At 38.6% G+C, this 21,041-nt stretch overlaps 1 protein-coding gene across 2 annotated transcripts in view; it reads left to right on the top strand.

Moving 5' to 3' along the window:
- CD47 (CD47 molecule) overlaps positions 1 to 21,041 on the top strand; it is a 66,216-nt gene that overhangs the window by 13,491 nt on the left and 31,684 nt on the right. For both annotated transcript variants that reach the window (XM_061386311.1, XM_061386220.1), the window contains exon 3: positions 11,527 to 11,616. In XM_061386311.1, the coding sequence (XP_061242295.1) occupies positions 11,527 to 11,616 (90 nt within the window). The remainder of the gene's footprint in view (positions 1 to 11,526; positions 11,617 to 21,041) is intronic.

Genomic DNA, 21,041 nt, shown 5'->3' with positions numbered 1-21,041 from the left:
TCAGAAGTATTTTCTTTCATGTGATTTATTTTCAAGCCTTTTTCCCAATTATTTCACCTTTTTGTTTTTTAACCTTACACTTTGATCAAGGGTTGCCAAGTCCCAAACATGCTTCCTCTGGAAAGAACAGATTAGGAGGAGAATAAGAATATTAAAAATCATGTTATCATAGCTGATTCCTTGAGATTTCCTGTGCTTAGCCTTGCTTTGGTGTTGTTCCCCCCTCCCCACCTTGGCTAAGAAGTGGGAGAGCTAGGGATTCAATTTAATATATTTAAATTCAGCTTTGATTATAGTAGCACGATCCTGCCCTTTCTGAGTTGGTGAGTTGCATAAAGCAGTAAAGTTAGCTGAGTAAAAAGTTTTCATTTCTTTCCTATTCCTTGCAGTGCCAGCTAAGTTCTTCAGCCACACAGAGGTACATTTCAGCTTTCTGTTTTGAAATCTCTATTTAGAATTGCTAGCTATATTACTGATCTCAGGATTAGACCATATTTTGAGAACCTGCTCTTTTCGTGGACTCAGATCGGTTCCATTGGATCCACTATTTGCCTCTGTTCTTCTTGCATTTACCATTAATAAATGTCTCTTACCACACTGGGAATGAGGTGCTTGGGTTGATAGAATCCTTTAACATTGCTTAGTATTATGAAATCAGCAGATCCGGGTTATATCCCCTATTCTGCAACCTAACTGTTCACCTTTATGCTGTTGAGCAGTTACTTTGCCAAGTCAAGTTACCTCATCTCTAACATGGGGATGAAGATAGATTCCTGCCTTTATGTCTTATCCTAACAGTCTGATGAGCACCAAATGAGGTCCCTTGTGTACAAGCACTATGTGAACTGAAGTGCTTTATAGGTGTGAATTGTGTTCTTGGGATGTTTGTTTTATAAAGGATGGTGTCAAGCTGTGAAGCTGGCCTGCGGTTGTAAGAGGGATTCTTGCACCATGAGGAGAGGCTGAGAGATGGCTTAGAGTAGGCTAGCAGAATCTGGAAGGCTTTTCTGCTCAGAAATCTCTCTTACATTGTATCTTGTATTAAGTTGTACTAATTTAGGCTGAAGAGCTTTTTTTGTTTTATTTATTTTAAAGTATACCTTTCAACAGGGGGTCGAATCTGGAATTGCATAATCTAATATCTAGTTGAAACTTTTTCTGAAGGAATGTACAGTTTTATTGGAATGAAAAAACAAGACATAGGGATCAATCATTTGGTAGTTGTGTAGGTCACCGAGAGGTAATCTCAAGATATGAGACTCGAAAGGCCAGGAGATGGAATGAAATGAATGGGAAAGGAATACCAGCATCTGAAGATGAAGAGAAAGTGTATAATTTTGTGTGTCTGTGATTGTTTTATTTTTCTTTATTTTCAAAGTACCCTATAAAAATATGAACTATGTTTACTTTGGGACCATTCAAATGAGGAAGTATTATTTGGAGAGAAGTATTCATTGGAGGAAGTATTCATTGAGGAAGTATTCATTGGTGAGAATGTATGAAATTCCACCAGAGGTCTCAGACATTTGGCTTTGCACTCATTGTTTATTTTTTGAAATAACTATAGACTCATAGGAAGTTCACAGAAATAAAAAATTCACAAAAATAAAACAGAACAGTGCTGGGTGCTGTGTACTCTTTTCTAAGTTACCCCTAATGCTTAAATCTTGTGTAACTTTAAAAAAAAACAAAACTGGGAAGTTGACAGTGGTACAATATGTGGGTATTTCTTTGTCATTTTGTGATATGTATATTTGTGTAACTACCACTGCAATCAGGACGTAGAACGATTTCTTTAGCACAAAGCTCTCCCTCACGCTGACCTGGCAAGGACTGATTTGTTCCCCTTGTCCATAGTTTTGTCACGTTAGTGCTGTTATGTAAATGGAATCACACAGTGTGTAATCTTTTGAGACTGGCTTTTTTCGGTCAGCACAGTGCCCTTGAGATGTAACCAAGTTGTTGCCTGTATCAGTTGGTTCTCTTTCTGTGTTTTTGGCTGAGTAATATTCCATGGTATAGGCATATCACAGCTTGTTTAACTGTTCACCTGTTTTAGGACATCTTGAGTGTTTCCAGTTTTTGGCTATTACAATCATGTAGAGGTTTTTTAGGTGGGCACAGTGTTCACCTCTCTGAATAAGTACAGATTATTTGGTTGTTTGCATGTGTATGCTTAGTTTTTAAGGGAACCATCGAACTGGTTTCCAGAGTGGTTGGTCCATTTGACACCCCATCAGCAGCATATGGGTGATCTCATTTCTTCACCTCCTTGCTAGCATCTGCTGTTGTCATATCATTGTTTTGCATCCATTTTTTACTGGGAAAAAAAAAAAAAAAAGAACCTTCTTCCAACAAAAAGTTAACTGGAGCAGGACTGTTACAGTGGAATACAAATGTATTGTGATAATGGAACTTGCCCTCATATGGACATTGGGGATTTAGGCAATAGAAACCAATTTTTTAGGCATAGATGAGGAACTGAAATTGTGTCATAGAGAATTATACTTAGTAGAATGTGGATTAAAGGTGGCCATTCTTTGTGCCATTCTTTTAAGTATTTTAGAACTACTGTCAAATATATAGAAAATCTTTTATATATATATATATTTTATATACCTCTGGTGCCTATGTATAGTATGGTACCATGGACAGAGCACAGGACTCAAATTTAGAAAGCTTTTTATATACATTTTTATTTTCTAGTTCAAGAAAATTTGGATAAGAAACTCAACCTGTCAGGCCCTCTGTTTTTACCCGCTAAATGCAGACCATTTCATCAAAGTCTTTCTCAAAATGTCTTGCTTACTTAACCAGAGATTTATTGAGCACCTACTGTGTGCTGGGCAGTGTCCTGGGCACTGGATTCAGTGATGACTAAGGCGAGATCCCTGATTTCAGGGAAGTGATAGTACAGTACCGCGGTAAAATAATCTTATAAGACCAAGTAGTTTATGTTTATTGTGTCTTTAATTTAAGAACTCTGGGAGTTAGTTATAAGTCTTACCATTTAACACATGAAGTAAGAGATTTTGAGTACTTGTTCAAAATCAGTGTCATAGCCAAGATTTTAACCTAGTTTTGTCTTTCTTTAAAACCAGTATGTTTACTACCACTGCATATGGTTGCTATGAAAACATCTTGTAAACAACCAAATTACTAAATGTAAATAATAATAGTTATATAATGTGTTACTCTTATTTGTATGTATAGTATAGTGATTCAAAAACTTAGAAGCATAAATCTTTACTTTTTTCAGAGTAAGCTCTTAGGGTTTTGTTTTAAAAGGTCTGTTCAAGTTTAGAAAAGTTGCCATTTCCGTTATTATCAACATGAAATGTGTTATGTTCCTAATGTTGACATGAAGGCATTTTGAGATCCTTGTGTTGGTTTTCTAGTGCATGTGCAAACAACCACAAATGTAGCAGCTTTAAACTGCACCCATTTATTAGCTCAGCACTTTGCAGATCACAGTTGTGGTCATGGTATAACTAGGTTCTCCATTCAGTCTTATGAGGCTAAAATCAAGATGTTTGAAGGCTGTGTTCTCATCAGAAGCTCAGGGTATGTTCCAAGCACACATGGTTGTGGAAAAATTAATTTCCTTGTGGTTGTAGAACTGAGGTCCCTGTTTTCTTTGCTGGATGTCTGATGAGGGCTTCGCTTAGTTCCTAGAGGTTGCTCCATTCTTGCTCCAGAACCTCTTCCATATTTAAAGTCAGCTAAGAATAATCTTCTTCTTATTGATTCCTTTGCACATGTTGATTTTTTATTTTTTTGGCTAGAACAATCCAGATCCTTTTAAGGTCTTATTAGGTTTGCCTCCTCTCCCTCAAGAATAATCACTCTTTTTCAAAGTCAGCTGATTGGGGACCTTAATTTACAGTCAGCAAAATCCCTTTGCCATGTGACACAACATAATCATGGGAATGAAATCCATCATGTTCACAGGCCCCATCCCTCAAGGGGAAGGAGTTTTTTTAAAAAAAAAAAAAAGGCTTGCAGGGGACAGGGTTTGGGAACTACCTTAGAATTCTGGCTTTGATTAAATAACTAGGGATTATATCTTAGCCAAGTCAATGCATCAGAAAAACCCCTTCACAATCCTAAAGCATCACTAAAAATGTGGCTTGAATTTATTGTGATCTTCTTTTATGGAAATGTGTTCTTTGTGCATGGAGGTGTACCTTGTATATATTTGAAGGAGTTGTTGTTGTTTAGTCACTAAGTTGTGTCCAACTCTTTTGCAACCCCATGGACTGTAGCCTTCCAGGCTCCTCTGTCCATAGGATTTCCCAGGTAAGAATACTGGAGTGGGTTGCCATTTCCTTCAGATCCAGGGATGGAACTCACATCTCCTGCATTGACAGGTGGATTCTTTACCACTGAGCAACCAGGAAAGTGATCATATACATGAGTTCAGTTCAGTTCAGTTGCTCAGGTGTCCGACTCTTTGCGATCCCATGAACCACAGCATGCCAGGTTTCCCTATCCATCACCAACTCCCGGAGTTCACCCAGATTCATGTCCATTGAGTCGGTGATGCCATCCAGCCATCTCATCCTCTGTCGTCTGCCGGGGTCCAGCCCTGGCTGGATCCAGGGATTCCCTCGGGAGGATGGCATTGGTGAAAGGATAGATAAAAAGAGAAAAAGATAAGGAAAGAATTTTGTAGTTAAGAAAATAGAGGAGAGAAAAGAGGCTGATATTTCTTGGTTTGCGCAGAAAGCCAATAAAGCCCCAGCACAGGACTTGCTCTGTTCACGTAGGCCACAGGCACCCTCTCAAATAGCTGAAGGTGCCCCACCTTAGGCACCTTCTCAAGTGGGTCTTAGAAGCCCAGGCAGGAAAGTGAACGCAGAGGGCCCCTCCGCTCCAGGAGATCAGCCTGAAAAGGAAAAGGAAAGAGAAAGAATGACATGGGGAGACCAAGCTTCGGTGAGCAAGGCCCGCACTTTATTTTCCAAAGTAGTTTTTATACCTTAAGTTGTGCATAAAGGATAATGGGGGAAGGGGTAGAGTCATGCAAGGTCAGCAGTCCTTGATCCTTATGGAAGCCAGGCTTTCTTTCTGCAAACTTATCATATGCAAAAGTTTTAGGTGATTTACATCATCTGGCCAGGAGGCCTGTTAACTTTTCTTGAGAAAACTTATTTTTCTCTAAAGGTGATTATTCTAAAGTCAGGCGCCACCCTCCAAAAGCATTAGATAAAGTTGCATTCCTACAGGGAAAAAGTGTGGTGGGCTATAACAAGAAAAGAATTAACTCAAGGGTCCAAGGTTACAAACATTAAAGCTACTACTTACATTTCTATACACCAACTATATTAATCAATACACTCCTAGGGACACAGTAGGTAAGGGATATGGAAACTTGGCAGCAAGCATTAGCTCAACAAAGAAATCCTCTACTAGTTCTATTTTAACGATTTTAACTCTCTGAGAAGCTCTGCATTGTTAGAATATCTTAAGCTTCCCGTGCCTTTCATGGTTGGGAGGCTGTGAATCTGAACAAACCTGTCAGGCAAGCTAGAAAGTCATCAGAGGGGTTTGAATTGAAACACTCCTATTATGCCCAGGAGACTTATTAATTAGAGTTTCAAGTTGATTTTCTTACAGAGAAAGGTGGTCGGGGATAGCCCCCCGTTAATGTCAGAAGAGTTGGTGAAAGTCATAAAATAGTAAAACAGACAGATTTTGGTTTTGGGGTAGATGCTCAGGCAGGTCCGGAGGGCAGACCCCCTCGAGCTCTGACTCGCCTTGCCCATCAGAGCTCTCCTGCATGACCTTGTCATGGGTGGGGACTCCCGTGCTGGCTCCCGGCAGTCATCCCCTTCTCCTCCTGCCCCCAATCCCCCCCAGCATCAGAGTCTTCTCCAATGAATCAACTCTTCACATGAGGTGGCCAAAGTATTGGAGTTTCAGCTTCAACATCAGTCCTTCCAATGAACACCCAGGACTGATCTCCTTTAGGATGGACTGGTTGGATCTCCTTGCAGTCCAAGAGACTCTCAAGAGTCTTAAACACCACAGTTCAAAAGCATCAATTCTTCGGTGCTCAGCTTTCCTTATAGTTCAACTCTCACATCCATACATGACTGCCGGAAAAACCATAGCCTTGACTAGATGGACCTTTGTTAACAAAGTAATGTTTCTGCTTTTTAATATGCTATCTAGATTGGTCATAACTTTCCTCCCAAGGAGTAAGTGTCTTTTAATTTCATGGCTGCAATCACCATCTGCAGTGATTCTGGAGCCCCCAAAAGTAAAGTCTGACACTGTTTCCCCTGTTTCCCCATCTATTTCCCATGAAGTGATGGGACCAGATGCCATGATCTTAGTTTTCTGAATGTTGAGCTTTAAGCCAACTTTTTCTCTCTCCTCTTTCAGTTTCATCAAGCGGCTCTTTAGTTCCTCTTCACTTTCTGCCATAAGAGTGGTGTCATCTGCATATCTGAGGTTATTGATATTTCTCCTAGCAATCTTGATTCCAGCTTGTGCTTCTTCCAGCCCAGCATTTCGCATAATGTACTCTGTATAGAAGTTAAGTAAGCAGGGTGACAATATACAGCCTTGATGTACTCCTTTTCCAATTTGGAACCAGTCTGTTGTTCCATGTCCAGTTCTAACTGGTGCTTCCTGACCTGCATATAGATTTCTCAAGAGGCAGGTCAGGTGGTCTGATATGCCCATCTCTTTCAGAATTTTCCACAGTTTATTGTGATCCACACAGTCAAAGGCTTTGGCATAGTCAATAAAGCAGAAATAGATGGTTTTCTGGAACTCTCTTGCTTTTTTGATGATCCAGCAGATGTTGGCAATTTGATCTCTGGTTCCTCTGCCTTTTCTTAAAACCAGCTTGAACATCTGGAAGTTCACAGTTCACGTGTTGCTGAAGCCTGGCTTGGAGAATGTTGAGCATTACTTTACTAGCATGTGAGATGAGTGCAACTGTGCGGTAGTTTGAGCATTCTTTGGCATTGCCTTTCTTTGGGATTGGAGTGAAAACTGACCTTTTCCAGTCCTGTGGCCACTGCTGAGTTTTCCAAATTTGCGGGTGTATTGAGTGCAGCACTTTCACAGCATCATCTTTTAGGTCATATACATAATTTTATATAAAACATTGGTTTTACCCTAGAATCTCATTTTATATTTGAATATCCAATTCAGTGATCATCATACTTTTCCCATCTTACCAGTTAGAGGTACCATGTTTATGTCAATGAGAGAAGATAAATTACAGTAGTGATTTTAAACTGAGTAAGTTGTGGACACCCACCCCCTACCCCCATAGCCACACACACACAATTGTTGGAGTAAAAGCTGAGAGGGCAGTGTATGTAAAGTGAAGTGAAACAAAAGTCACTCAGTCATGTCCAACTCTTTATGACCCCATGGACTGTATAGTCCATGGAATTCTCCAGGCCAGAATACTGGAGTGGGTAGCCTTTTCCTTCTCCAGGGGATCTTCCCAACCCAGGGATCAAACCCAGGTCTCCTGCATTGCAGGTGGGTTCTTTACCAGCTGAGCCACAAGGGAAGCCCAGGAATACTGGAGTGGGTAGCCTATCCCTTCTCCAGTGATCTTCCCAACCCAGGAATGGAAACGGGGTCTCCTGCATTGCAGGCAGATTCTTTACTAACTGAGCTATGAGGGAAGCCCTGGAGAGTATGTGATGTTTGGATAAACCCCAGGTGGTTTTGATAAGTTTCAGTTAAGAATCACTTAGTCAATAATGTTATTTATTCATAATCCTACCCCACATCTTTGAAATAGCTCTTATACGTGTTATTTCTGCCTAGAGGTATAGAGTCAGCTGTTAGTCATCTAGTCTGTTTCCCCATCTAATTCATGATTTCCTTCTATCATACCGTAAGTAGTTGGTCATTCAGACTTTTTACATAAATGTTTGACATGAGGAAGCTGTTACTTCCCAAAGGATTTTAGTCTATTATTAGGCAGTTCTAATTCTTCCTGAAATCAAACTAAAGCTTGCAACCCTTCAATTTCTCACTCACTAGGAGGGCTGTGGTATTTCTCACCCAAGTTTCTTCTCTAAGGTAAAAATCCCCAGTTCTTTCAATCATTGCTCATAGTTTCAGCATCCCCATTCTAGTCACTTTCCTTTGTAACAGTTCCCTATTATGACTTTAAATTTGATGAGTAAACTGAACACAAGACTGGACTGCATTTGTCAAACACATCCTACCTTTGTGCTACTACCTGACTGCTGCATTAACTTTCTGATAAGTCCTGTTTCTCTGTAATCCATTCTCCTCATGGCTACCAAGGAAGATTTTAAGTAAATCATTTTTCTGTTTGACGCTTTCCAATAACTTTTCATTGTAGAATAAAATCCAAACTTTCTAAACAAGCTAATAAGACCCAGCATGATGTTAATCCCAGCAAACTCTTTCCATCTCATCGTGTATCATTAAATTTTAGTCACACTGGCCATCATTTAGTTGCTCAAACTTGCTGTTCCTTTGGTGTATCTTCTCCCCTGTCTGGAAATGGCAGGCTATTTCCAGTCCAAGGTTTGGGGCCAGTTCCTCTCCCCAGAGGCCTTTCCTTACTACCCACAAGAGTCTTGTCCCTCAGCCCCTCCCCCTCCTCAAGGCTTGGCTTCACCTAGCTTGTTCACTGCTGAATCTCAGATACCTAGAAGAAATCCTATCCATGCATGCATTCTCACTTGCTCAGTTGTGTCCAACCCTTTGTGACAATATGGACTGTAGCCTGCCAGACTCCTCCCTCCATTGGATTTTCCTGGCAAGAATACTGGAGTGGGTTACCATTCCCTTCTCCAGGAGATCTTCCCAATCAAGGGAACTGAACCACATCTCCTTTATCTCCTGCATTGCAGGCAGATTGTTTAACCACTGAGCTGCTGGGGAAACCCACCCTACCCATGGTGGGCTTTTAATAAATTTTGTGTAATAAATGAAAAATGAGTGGTCAGACCAAGTCAAACATACTTCTTATTTTCACTGGTAGATTTCTGTTAATAAATGCCAAGAATGTTGAATATCATTCTGTTGTGTAGGCAGGGAGGCCTGTGAAATAACATTTCCTTCTCAGCCCATCTTGAACATGAGATCAAATACTGGCTGTATCTTGAAAGCAGCAACCACAGGATTTACTGTCAGACCAGAAGTAGGGTGTGAGAGAAACCATGGAGTCAAGGATGATTCCAAGGCTTTTAGCTTGAGCAACTGGAGAAATGGGGTCACCACTACTGAAATGGGGAAACTGAGAGGGTAGGTTTGGTGAAGGAGTAGGGGGAACTTGTGTCAGAAGTCAGTTGCTTAATTATCTAGACCTTAGTTTCCCATATGATAAGGAGGGGTTAATTAATCCTCCTGTAATAATTGTGAGGATTTGGGGAGTTAATGATATACACAACTCAAAACAAAATAATAAAGGAAGTAGAGAAAAATAAGTCAATTAAGAATAATCATTAAATCATAGAGCTTTTACTAAATCCTTTGGGCATTTAGATGTGAAAACCTAGGGATAATTCATAAAGGTTTCTCTTGGTAGGATTTTAGACTGAATTGAAATGGATTTTTCTTGGTAAAGGAAGATGCTCAGTAATTGTTGGAAATTAAGGTATTAATTCAGAAGACATCTGTCTCTTGGTAGAGACCTGCAACCATGAGAGCATCCACCCCTCACCCAAAAAAGCTGTCTTTCATTCACTCACTATTTTTTGACTGTTGGGACCTTCAGCAACAAACCAATTGAATCTCTGCATGTGTAGGGCAAAATGTTAGATTATGGAAAGCAAATATCTGTGAGATAGAGTTTATAACATTATTATATTCTGTGGATTATTGTTAACATCTACCAGAGCTTAACATTATAAGCTAAGGTGGGAAATGCATAGTTAGCCTTACTGTATGAAAGCCAGATAGTTTCCTTACTTGCTGATAAAGAGGCAGAACAGTGGAAGATTTGAAAGAGTTAATTTTAGAAGAACATGAGTGCTTGCTTTGGATAAAATTAGGATTTCCCTCTATACAGACAAACTCTGAAATGCTTTCAGTGCATTTACTTTGCTTTATTGTTAGAGAAGAAATTTCACAGGTAAAATTATGGTCTTAAGATGCAACTAAACTTAATTTTTTTAAAGTACTCAACAAACCTTCTTTGAAGACTTAACATCACAATTTCTTTTATATAGAATGTATCATTTTATAATATCATTCTCTAGGTAACTTGTAACACACTTAATTGTTGTTGTTGTTCGGTCACCAAGTCGTATCCGACTCTTTGTGATCCCATGGACTGCAGCATGCCAGCCTTCCCTGTCTTCTACTATCTCCCACAGTTTGCTCAAGTTCATGTCCATTGAGTCGGTAATGCTGTCTAACCATCTCATCCTCTGCTGTCCTCTTCTTTTGTCTTAATCTTTCCCAGCATCAGGGTCTTTTTTAATGAGTCGGCTCTTTGCACAATTAATAGAAGCTTCCTTAATAGCTTAGTTGGTAAAGAATCCGCCTACAATGCAGGAAACCCATGGTCGATTCCTGGGTCAGGAAGATCCGCTGAAGAAGGGATAAGCTAACCCACTCTGGTATTCTTGGGCTTCCCTTGTGGCTCAGCTGGTAAAGAATCCGCCTGCAATGCGGGAGACCTGGGTTTGATCCGTGGGTTGGGAAAATCCCCTGGAGAAGGTAAAGGCTACCCACTCCAGTATTCTGGCCTGGAGAATTCCATGGACTGTAAAGTCCATGGGGTTGCAAAGAGTCAGACACGACTGAGTGACTTTCACTTCACTTCACTTAATACCTAAAGCCCCTCATGTTACTTTACACGTAAACAATCATTTGAGGCCTAATTATTCATAAATGCATCTTCTAATCTAGAGTAAGTTTGAGAAAAGCTAGGGCTCACATCTGTCCGGTTTTAGTCAGAGAAAGGTGAAGGTACCCAGTAGTACAACTTCCTCACTTTGATACCCTGAGTCAGTCTTTACAGAAAGGCGTCACTGTTAGCTTAAGATAAATTCTTGGCATTTACATGTAACAGGTATTCATTGTAGCAGTGCATAATTATAATTGTAGTTAATGTTTACTGAGCACTTGGTAAGTGCCAAGGTTTTTTTATGTATTAACTTTGTTAGCAGTCACAGTAGTCCAGTGTAACAATGAGGACACTGAAGAACAAGAGGGGTTAAGACTTTGTTCAAGGTCACAGAGATTGTAAATTAGCGTTGCGTTTCTACTGTGGCTGTAGAACCTTGTTCTTAATTCCTGTGCCGTACCACCTCCTTCTAGAAGTCATAGGTTAGGGAAAATGTGGTGAAAAGCACTTACATAAATAATTTTTTGTTTCATAAGTAAAATTTGTTGTATAAGTAAATTATATGTATAGTTTGTTTATTTTAAAGGTGAACTTTTAATTCAATTATTTTTATTTTCCATCTCCACAATAATATACATTGTTGACTAGTCACAGTTAGGATTTATAAAGTGATTATAGTAAGTGTTAATTGTGATTTTTGTTTTCTTTCTTCCCAGTTTCATGGTTCTCTCCAAATGAAAATATCCTCATTGTTATTTTCCCAGTTTTGGCTATACTTCTGTTCTGGGGACAGTTTGGTATTGTGAGTAAGTATTTATTTCTATTTTTCATTTATGTTTTACTGGTTAAATTGTTGTTTCTGGGAGGCAGTGTTGGCAAAATGTTTAATTTAGCAGAACTGTATTAGCAAGTATGATATTGTGATAAGTAAGAATGTGCAATCAATATTAATATTCTCCTTGAAGTCTATATTGTCCTTCATAGTTTACTTTGGTTCACTTTTAATTCCACAGAAGGTTTTCATTTTTTAACTTCTTAAGAATTAGCATTGTGAATCCTGATAATAACAGTACCTTGACTCAGCTGGTTTTAATGTTTACAGAACATATATAAAAATATTATTTTCTTTGGTAAAGATATGGTTACAGTCTTCATTGGTGATAAGATAGGATGTTGTAGAAGAAGGAATCAAGATGGCAGCATATGAACACCCTGCGCTTACAACCTCCCCTGGCACATCAAAGTTATAATACAACTGTTTTCAGAGCAGCTGTCTCTGAGAATGACCCAAAGACTGATAGAGAATATATTCTACAACTGTAAAGAGGAAACCACAACCAGATGAGTAGGAGGGGCAGAGATGTGGTCTGGTCAGAACCCACACTTGGGGTCCTTAAGTGGGAGGAAAATCACAGCAGTGGAGTCCTCCCTGAGGGGTCAAGCCCCACATCTGGCTCCCCATCCTGGAGGTCCTAAACCAAGTGTGTGTGTGTGTGTGTGTGTGTGTGTGTGTGTGCGTGCACGCGTGCATGCATGCGTGCATGCATGCACACACACACATGCATTCAGTCATGTCTGACTCTTTGTGACCCCATGGACTGTAGCCCACCAGGCTTCTCTGTCCATAAAATTTTCCAGGCAAGAACAGTGCAGTTCAAGTGCCCAAAGTATCTGACCTTAAATACTGGTGGGACTTAGGTTTGGGAGAACCAGTGACTGTGGTATACCAAGACTTTGCTCTTAAAGGGTGTGTCCAAAAGCATATTTGCTTCAAGTCCCAGCACAGAGGTAGCACTTGACAGCTGTCTGGGTCAGACCCAGTGACTTTTCATGGAGAGCCTTGCTAGGAGACCATAGGCAGCTGGGATTACCCCCCAGAACTGAGATGCTGGTGGCAGCCATTTTTGTGATCTTGTAGTACCCCTCTTGATGCCTGAGCTGGTGGGCACCATGTTGGAATTGTCTCTCTCACATATTAGCACCTGGGGCTGGCACAGCCCACCAGCAGTCATGAGACTGGTAATAGTCATAGACTGACAGGTTGCACAGCCAGCAGTGTTGGGAAGTCTATCATGCCTACCAGTGTGCCTGCAGGAGTCAGCCTCACCACAATAGAAGAGCACACACAGGAGATACTTCTGGTGCATCTGGCTCTGGTGGCCATAGAGAACCTTGACGCTGGGCCCCATAAGACATCTCCCACATAAGGCCACTTATCTAAGATTAGGAGGTGTAATGGACCTACCTAATATCTAGAAATAAACAGAGAATTAGGCAATATGAGGAGACAGAGGAATATGTTTCAAATGAAAAAACAAGAGAAACTCTCAGAAAAAGAGCCAAATGAAACAGATAAGCAATTTTCTTGATAAAGTGTTTAAGGTAATAATCATAAAGATGCTTACTAGTCTGGAGAAGAATGGATGAAAACAGTGAAAACTTCAACAAGGAGTTAGAGAATAGAAGAAAAGAATCCATCAGAACTGATGAATACAATAACTGAAGTCAAAAGTACGGTCAGTTCAGTCTTTCAATCATGTCCATCTCTTTGTGATCCCCTGGACTGCAGCACACCAGCCTTCCCTGTACCATCTCCTGGAGCTTTCTCAAACTCATGCCCATCGAGTCAGTGATGCCATCTATCTTGTCCTAGGTCATCCTCAAAGGACAAAGGATTGTCACTTAAAAAGTGAAGGTTAAATGACAAAAAATAATTTTTGTAAAATCAAATGTAACTATATACAGTGAGTGTTATTTGTGTGTACAGAATAGAAAGATATAAATATGACATCAAAAACATAAAACATGGTTTTAGAGTAGGGAGGAGTAAAAACAGTTTCAGAATGTATTTGAACTTCAGTGACTATCAGCTTAAAATAATCTGCTGATAGATCAATATATGTAAACTTCATGATAACCACAAACCAAAAGCCTATAATATATACACAAAAAGTAAAGGAGAAGGAGTCCAAACACAAAACTAAAAATCATCAAACCATGAGGGAAGAAACTAAAAGAAGAAAGAAACAGAAAAGAACTACAAAAGCAACCAGAAAATAATTAACAAAATGGCAATAAAAGTGCATACCTATCAGTAATCACTTTAAATGTAAATGGATTAAATGCTCCAACCAAGAGACACAGGATGGCTGATTGGACACAAAAACAAGATCCATCTATGTGCTGCCTACAAAAAACTCACTTCAAACCCAAAGACATACATGGTCTGGAAATAAAAGGCTGGGAAAATATGTTGATGCAAATGGAAACAAACAGAAAGCTGAACAGCTGTACTCATATCAACCAAAATAGACTTTAAAACAAAGACTTTAATAGAAGACAAAAAAAGAGAAGGTGTTACATAAGGACAAATGGCTCAATCCAAGAAGAGGATATAACATTCAAAAGTATTTATGTATCCAACAAAGGAGCACCTAATGTATATAAAGCAAGTATTAACAAATAATAGGAAAATTGACAGTAATACAGTAGTTGGTTACTTTGATACTCCACTTACATCAGTGAATAGATCATCTGCACAGAAAATTACTTGTCAGGCTTCATGTAACTTATATATACATACAGATGACTCTTGAGAGTCCCTTGGACTGCAAGGAGATCAACCAGTCCATTCTAAAGGAGATCAGTCCTGGGTGTTCATTGGAAGGACTGATACTGAAGCTGAAACTCCAATACTTTGGCCACCTCATGCGAAGAGTTGATTCATTGGAAAAGACCCTGATGCTGGGAGGGATTGGGGGCAGGAGAAGAAGGGGATAACAGAGAATGAGATGGCTGGATGGCATCACTGACTCGATGGACATGAGTTTGAGTGAACTCTGGGAGTTGGTGGTGGACAGGGAGACCTGGCGTGCTGTGATTAATGGAGTTGCAAAGAGTCAGACACGACTGAGTGACTGAACTGAACTGAACAGATACACACACACACACACACATATGAGCACACACACACACATATATATATGAGCATACACACATATATAGGATATTCCATTCAAAACCAACATAGTACACACTCTTTTCAAGTGCACAGGGAATATGCTCCAAGATAGATAATGTGCTGGGCCACAAAACAGTCTCAATAAATTTTATAAGATTTACAGACAAGCAAAAGCTGAGACAATTCAGCACCACCAAACCAACTCGTCAACAAATGCTAAAGGATCTTCTTTGGATAGGGAACACAGAAAAAGTTTATAAAAATGAACACAAAACAACAAAGTAAATGGCAAAGGATCATACTTATAAATACTTTAAATGTAAATGGGTTAAATGCCCCAATCAAAAGACAAAGACTGGCCGAATGGATATAAAAACAAGACCCCTGTATATGCTGTCTACAAGAGACCCACTTCAAATCTAGGGACACATACAGACAGAAAGTGAGGGGCTGGAAAAAGATATTTTAGGCAAATGGAGACCAAAAGAAAGCAGGAGTAGCAATACTCATATCAGAAAATAGACTTTGAAATAAAGACCGTAATAAGAGACAAAGAAGGACAGTATATAGTGATCAATGGCTCAATCCAAGAAGAAGATATAACAATTATATATGTGCCCAGCATAGGAGCAACTCAATACATAAGGCAAATGCTAATAAGTATGAGAGGGGAAATTAACAGCAACACAATAATAGTGGGGGCCTTTAGTACCCCACTCACACCTATGGATAGATCAACCAAATAGAAAATTAGCAAGGAAACACAAGCTTTAAATGATACAGAGGACCAGTTAAACCTAATTGATATCTGCATTTCACCCAAAAACAATGGATTTCAACCTTTTCTCAAGTGCACATGGAACAGATAGATCACATCCTGGGTCATATATCTAGCCTTGGTAAATTTTATAAAATTGAAATAATTTCAAGCATCTTTTCTGATCACAATGCAGTAAGATTAGATGTCAGCAACAGCAAAAAAAGGAAAAATACTATTAAAAACACAAACATATGGAGGCTAAACAACACACTTCTGAATAACCAACAGATCACCATGGACGAAATTGAAAAGGAAATCAAAAGAAACAAGTGAAAATGAAAACATGACAACCCAAAATCTATGGGATTCAGTAAAAGCAGTGCTTAGAGGGAGATTCGTAGCAATACAAGCCTATTTTAGAAACAAGAGAAACCTCAAATAAACAACCTAACTTTATACCGAAAGCAACATAGAAAAAGAGCAGTAGAACCCCAAAGTTAGTAGGACAGAAATCATAAAAATAAAAAAAAAAAAAAGAAATAATAAAAATCAGAGCAGAAATAAATGAAAAAGAAAGGAAGGAGACTGTAGCAAAAATCAATGAAAACTAAAAGCTGGTTCTTTGAGAAGATAAAATAGACAAACCATTAGCTGGACTCATTAAGGGAAAAAGGGAGAACAATCAAATCAGCAAAATTAGAAATGAAAATGGAGAAATCACAACAGACAACACAGAAATACAAAAGGTCATAAAAAACTACTATGAGCAATTATATGCCAATAAAACGGACAACTTGGAAGAAACAAATTCTTTGAAAAGTATAGCCCTCCAAAACTTAACCAGGAAGAAATAGAAAATCTGAACAGACCCATCACAAGCACGGAAATTGAAACTGTATTTAAAAATCTTCCAACAAACAAAAAAGTCCAGGACCAGATGGCTTCACAAGTGAATTCTACCAAAAATTTAGAGAAGATCTAACACCTGTCCTACTCAAACTCTTCCAGAAAATTGCAGAGGAAGGTAAACTCCCAAACTCATTCTATGAGACCACCATCACTCTAATACCAAAACCAGACAAAGATGCCACACAAAAAAGAAAACTACAGGCCAATATCACTGATGAACATAGATGCAAAAATCCTCAACAAAATTCTAGCAAACTGAATCCAACAGTATATTAAAAAGATCATGCATCATGACAAGTGGACTTTATCCCAGGGATGCAAGGATTCTTCAGTATTCACAAGTCAGTCAATGTGATACACCATATTAACAAATTTAAAGATAAAAACCATATAATTATCTCAATAGATGTGGAGAAAACTTTTGACAAAATTCGCTTTTGTCAACACCCATTTATGATAAAAAAAAAAACTTCTCCACAAAGCAGGCATATAAGGAACATACCTCAACATAATAAAAGGCGTATGCAACACACCCACAGCAAACATCCTCAATGGTAAAAAATTGAAAGTATTTCCCCTAAAATCAGCAACCAGACAAGGGTGCCCACTCTTACCACTACTATTCAACATAGTTTTGGAAGTCCTAGCCACAGCAGTCAGAGAAGAAAAAGAAATAAAATGAATCCAGATTGGAAAAGAAGAAGTAAAACTCCCACTATTTGCAGATGACATGATCTTCTATATAGAAAACCCTAAAGATACCACCAGAAAATTACTAGAGCTAATCAATTAATATAGTAAAATTGCAGTATATAAAACTAGCACACTGAAATCCCTTGCATTCCTATACACTAACAGTGAAAAAACAGAAATTAAGGAAACAATCCCATTCACCATTGCAACAAAAAGAATAAAATACTTAGGAATAAATTTACCCTCATGCGAAGAGTTGACTCGATGGAAAAGACTCTGATGCTGGGAGGGATTGGGGACAGGAGGAGAAGGGGATGACAGAGGATGAGATGGCTGGATGGCATCACTGACTCGATGGACGTGAGTCTGAGTGAACTCCGGGAGTTGGTGATGGACAGGGAGGTCTGGTGTGCTGCGATTCATGGGGTCACAAAGAGTCGGACACAACTGAGCAACTGAACTGAACAGAAACAAAAGACCTATATATGGAAAACTATAAAACACTGATGAAAGAAATCAAAGATGACACACATAGATGGAAAAATATACCATGTTTGTGGATTGGAAGAATCAATATAGTGAAAATGAGTACACCAATCAAAGCAATCTGTAGATTCAACACAATCCCTATCAAGCTACCCATGGTATTTTTCATGGAACTAGAACAAATAACTTCACAATTTGTATGGAAACACAAAAGACCTTGAATAGCCAGAGCAATCTTGAGAAAGAAGAATGAAACTGGAGGAATCAATCTGCCTGACTCCAGATGACACTTGATGACTACAGTCATCAAGATAGTATGGTACTGGCAAAAAGACAGATATACTGATCACTGGAACAAAATAGAAAGCCCAGAGATAAATCCACACATCTATGGACTCCTTATCTTTGACAAAGGAGGCAAAAATATACAATGGAGAAAAGATAATCTCTTTAACAAGTGGTGCTGGGAAAACTGGTCAACCACCTGTAAAAGAATAAAACTAGAACACTTTCTAACACCATACACAAAAATAAACAAAATGGATTAAAGGTCTAAATGTAAGACTAGAAACTGTCAACCTCTTAGAGGAAAACATAGGTAGAACACTCTCTGACATAAATCATAGCAAGATCCTTTATGACCCGCCTCCCAGAATAATGGAAATAAAAACAAAAATAAACAAATGGGACCTAATTAAACTTAAAAGCTTTTGCACAATGAAGGAAACTATAAGCAAGGTGAAAAGGCAGGCTTCAGATTGGGAGAAACTAATAGCAAATGAAACAACTGACAAGGTATTAATCTCCAAAATATACAAGCAGCTCATGAAGCTCAATGCCAGAAAAATGAACAATCCAATCAAAAAGCGGGCCAAAGAACTAAACAGACATTTCTCCAAAGAAGACATACAGTTGGTTAACAAACACATAAAAAGATGCTCAACATCACTTATTATCAGAAAACACAAATCAAAACCACAGTGAGGTACCCATCTTACGCCGGTCAGAATGGCTGCCATCAAAAAGTCTACAAACAATAAGTGCTGGAGAGGGTGTAGAGAAAAGGGAACCCTCTAACACTGTTGTTGGGAATGCAAACTAGTACAGCCACTATGGAGAACAGTGTGGAGATTCCGTAAAAAAACTGGATATAGAACTGTCATACCACCCAGCAATCCCAGTGCTGGGCATACGCACTGAAGAAATCAAAATTGAAAGAGACACATGTATCCCAGTGTTCATTGTAGCACTGTTTACAGTAGCTAGGACATGGAAACAACCTCAGTGTCCATCAGCAGATGAATGGATAAGGAAGTTTTGGTACATATATACAATGGAATAATACTCAGCTATAAAAAAAAGAACACATTTGAGTCAGTTCTCATGAGGTGGATGAAACTGGAGCTTGTTATACAGGGTGAAGTAAGTCGGAAAGAGAAACACCAATACTGTATATTAAACCATATGTATGGAATTTAGAGACATGGTAACAATAACCCTATATGCAAGATAGCAAAAGAGACACAGATGTAAAGAACAGACTTTTGGACTATGTGGGAGAAGTTGAGGGTGGGGTGATTTGAGAGAACAGCATTGAAACATGTATATTACCATATGTAAAATAGATGACCACTGCAAGTTCGATGTATGAAGCAGGGCACTCAAAGCTGATGCTCTGGGACAACTCAGAGGCATAGTGTGGGGAGGAAAGTGGCAGGGGATGTGGGGATTCATGTACACCCATGGCTGATTCATGTTGATATATGGCAAAAACCACCACAATATTGTAAAGTAATTAGCCCCCATTAAAATAATTAATTAAAATAAAAGATTTAAATCATAATGAGCATTTTTTTCCTATTACAACAGTATGAAACTAGAAATCAGTTACAAGAAGAAAAATGGAAAAAATACAAATAAGTGGAGGCTAAACAGCTTGCTACTAAACAAATATTGGGTCACTTGAAGAAATCAGAGAGGAAATTTTAAAATACCTCGGGACAAATGAAAATGGAAACACAATGATCTAAAATCTTTGCATTGCAGCAAAAGCAGTTCTGAGAGGGAATTTTGTGGTGATACAGACATATGTCAAGAAGTAAGAAAAATCTCAAACAATATAACCTTATATCTAAAGGAACTGGAAAAGAGGAATCAGCAAGGCTCAAAATTAGTAGAAAGAAGAAAATAGTAAAGATCAGAGCAAAAATAAATGAAAAAGAGACTTAAAAAACAATAAAAAAAGATAAGTGAAACTAAGAGCTAGTTTTTTTTAAAGATAAAATTTATGAACCTTTAAGCCAGACTCATTAAGAAAAAGAGAAAGGACCCAAATATAATAAGAAATGAAAGAGGAGAAGTTATAACTGATACCACAAGAATACAAAGGACCGTAAGAGATTACTAAGAACAATTATACACCAGCAAATTAAACAACTTAGAAGAGATACATAAATTCTTAAAAACATACAATCTCCTAAGACTGGATTAAGAAAAAAAAATAGAAAATCTGAGCAGTCCAATTACTAGAAATGTAATTGAATTGTATGCTAAGTCGTTTCAGTCATGTCCAACTCTTTGTGACCCCATGGACCATAGCTCACCAGGCTCCTCTGTCCATGGGGTTCTCCAGGCAGGAATACTGAAGTGGGTTGCCATGCCCTTTTCTAGGGGATCTTCCTGACCCAGGGATTGAACCTGGGTCTCTCACATTGCAGGCAGATTTTTTTTTTTTTTTTTTTTACCATCTGAGCCACCAGGGAAAAAAAAAACTCTGAACAGAAAAAAGTCTAGGAGCAGATAGCTTCACAGGTAACTCTACTAACATTTAAAGTAGAGTTATTAGGTATCCTTCTCAAAAAATTCCAAAAAATTGAAGAGAGAACACCCTCAAATTTGTTCTATGAAACTATATTTAATCCTGATACTAAAACCAGGCAAACACACTAGAAGAAAAGAAAATTACAAGCCAATATCCCTGATGAATATAGATGCAAAAATCCTTAACAAAATGGTAGCAAAATAAGTTCAACAATACATTAAAAGGATCATGTACCATGATCACATGGAATTTACCCCAGAAATGAAAGGACAGTTTAGTATCCACAAATTAATTTAATATGATATACCACATTAGTAGGAGGAAAGATACAAATCATTTGATCATCTCAATTGATGCAGAAAGAGCAGTTGACAAAATCCAATATCCAGTTATGATAAACACTCAACAAAGTGGGTATATCCAACATAATAAAGGCTATGTATAACAAACCCACAGCTATTAATAACATCATATTCAGTGAAGAACTGAAGACTTTTCCTTAAAGATCAGAAATAAGACAGGATGCTCACTCTTACAACTTTTATTCAACATTGTATTGGAATGACTGCCACAGCAGTCAGACAGGAAGAGGAGATAAAAG

Source organism: Bos javanicus, chromosome 1, assembly GCF_032452875.1.
Source record: "Bos javanicus breed banteng chromosome 1, ARS-OSU_banteng_1.0, whole genome shotgun sequence".
In the NCBI taxonomy this organism is placed as follows: Eukaryota; Metazoa; Chordata; class Mammalia; order Artiodactyla; family Bovidae; genus Bos; species Bos javanicus.
The sequence above is the reverse complement of the archived record's forward strand: the minus strand, read 5'-3'. Positions and strand labels throughout refer to the sequence as shown.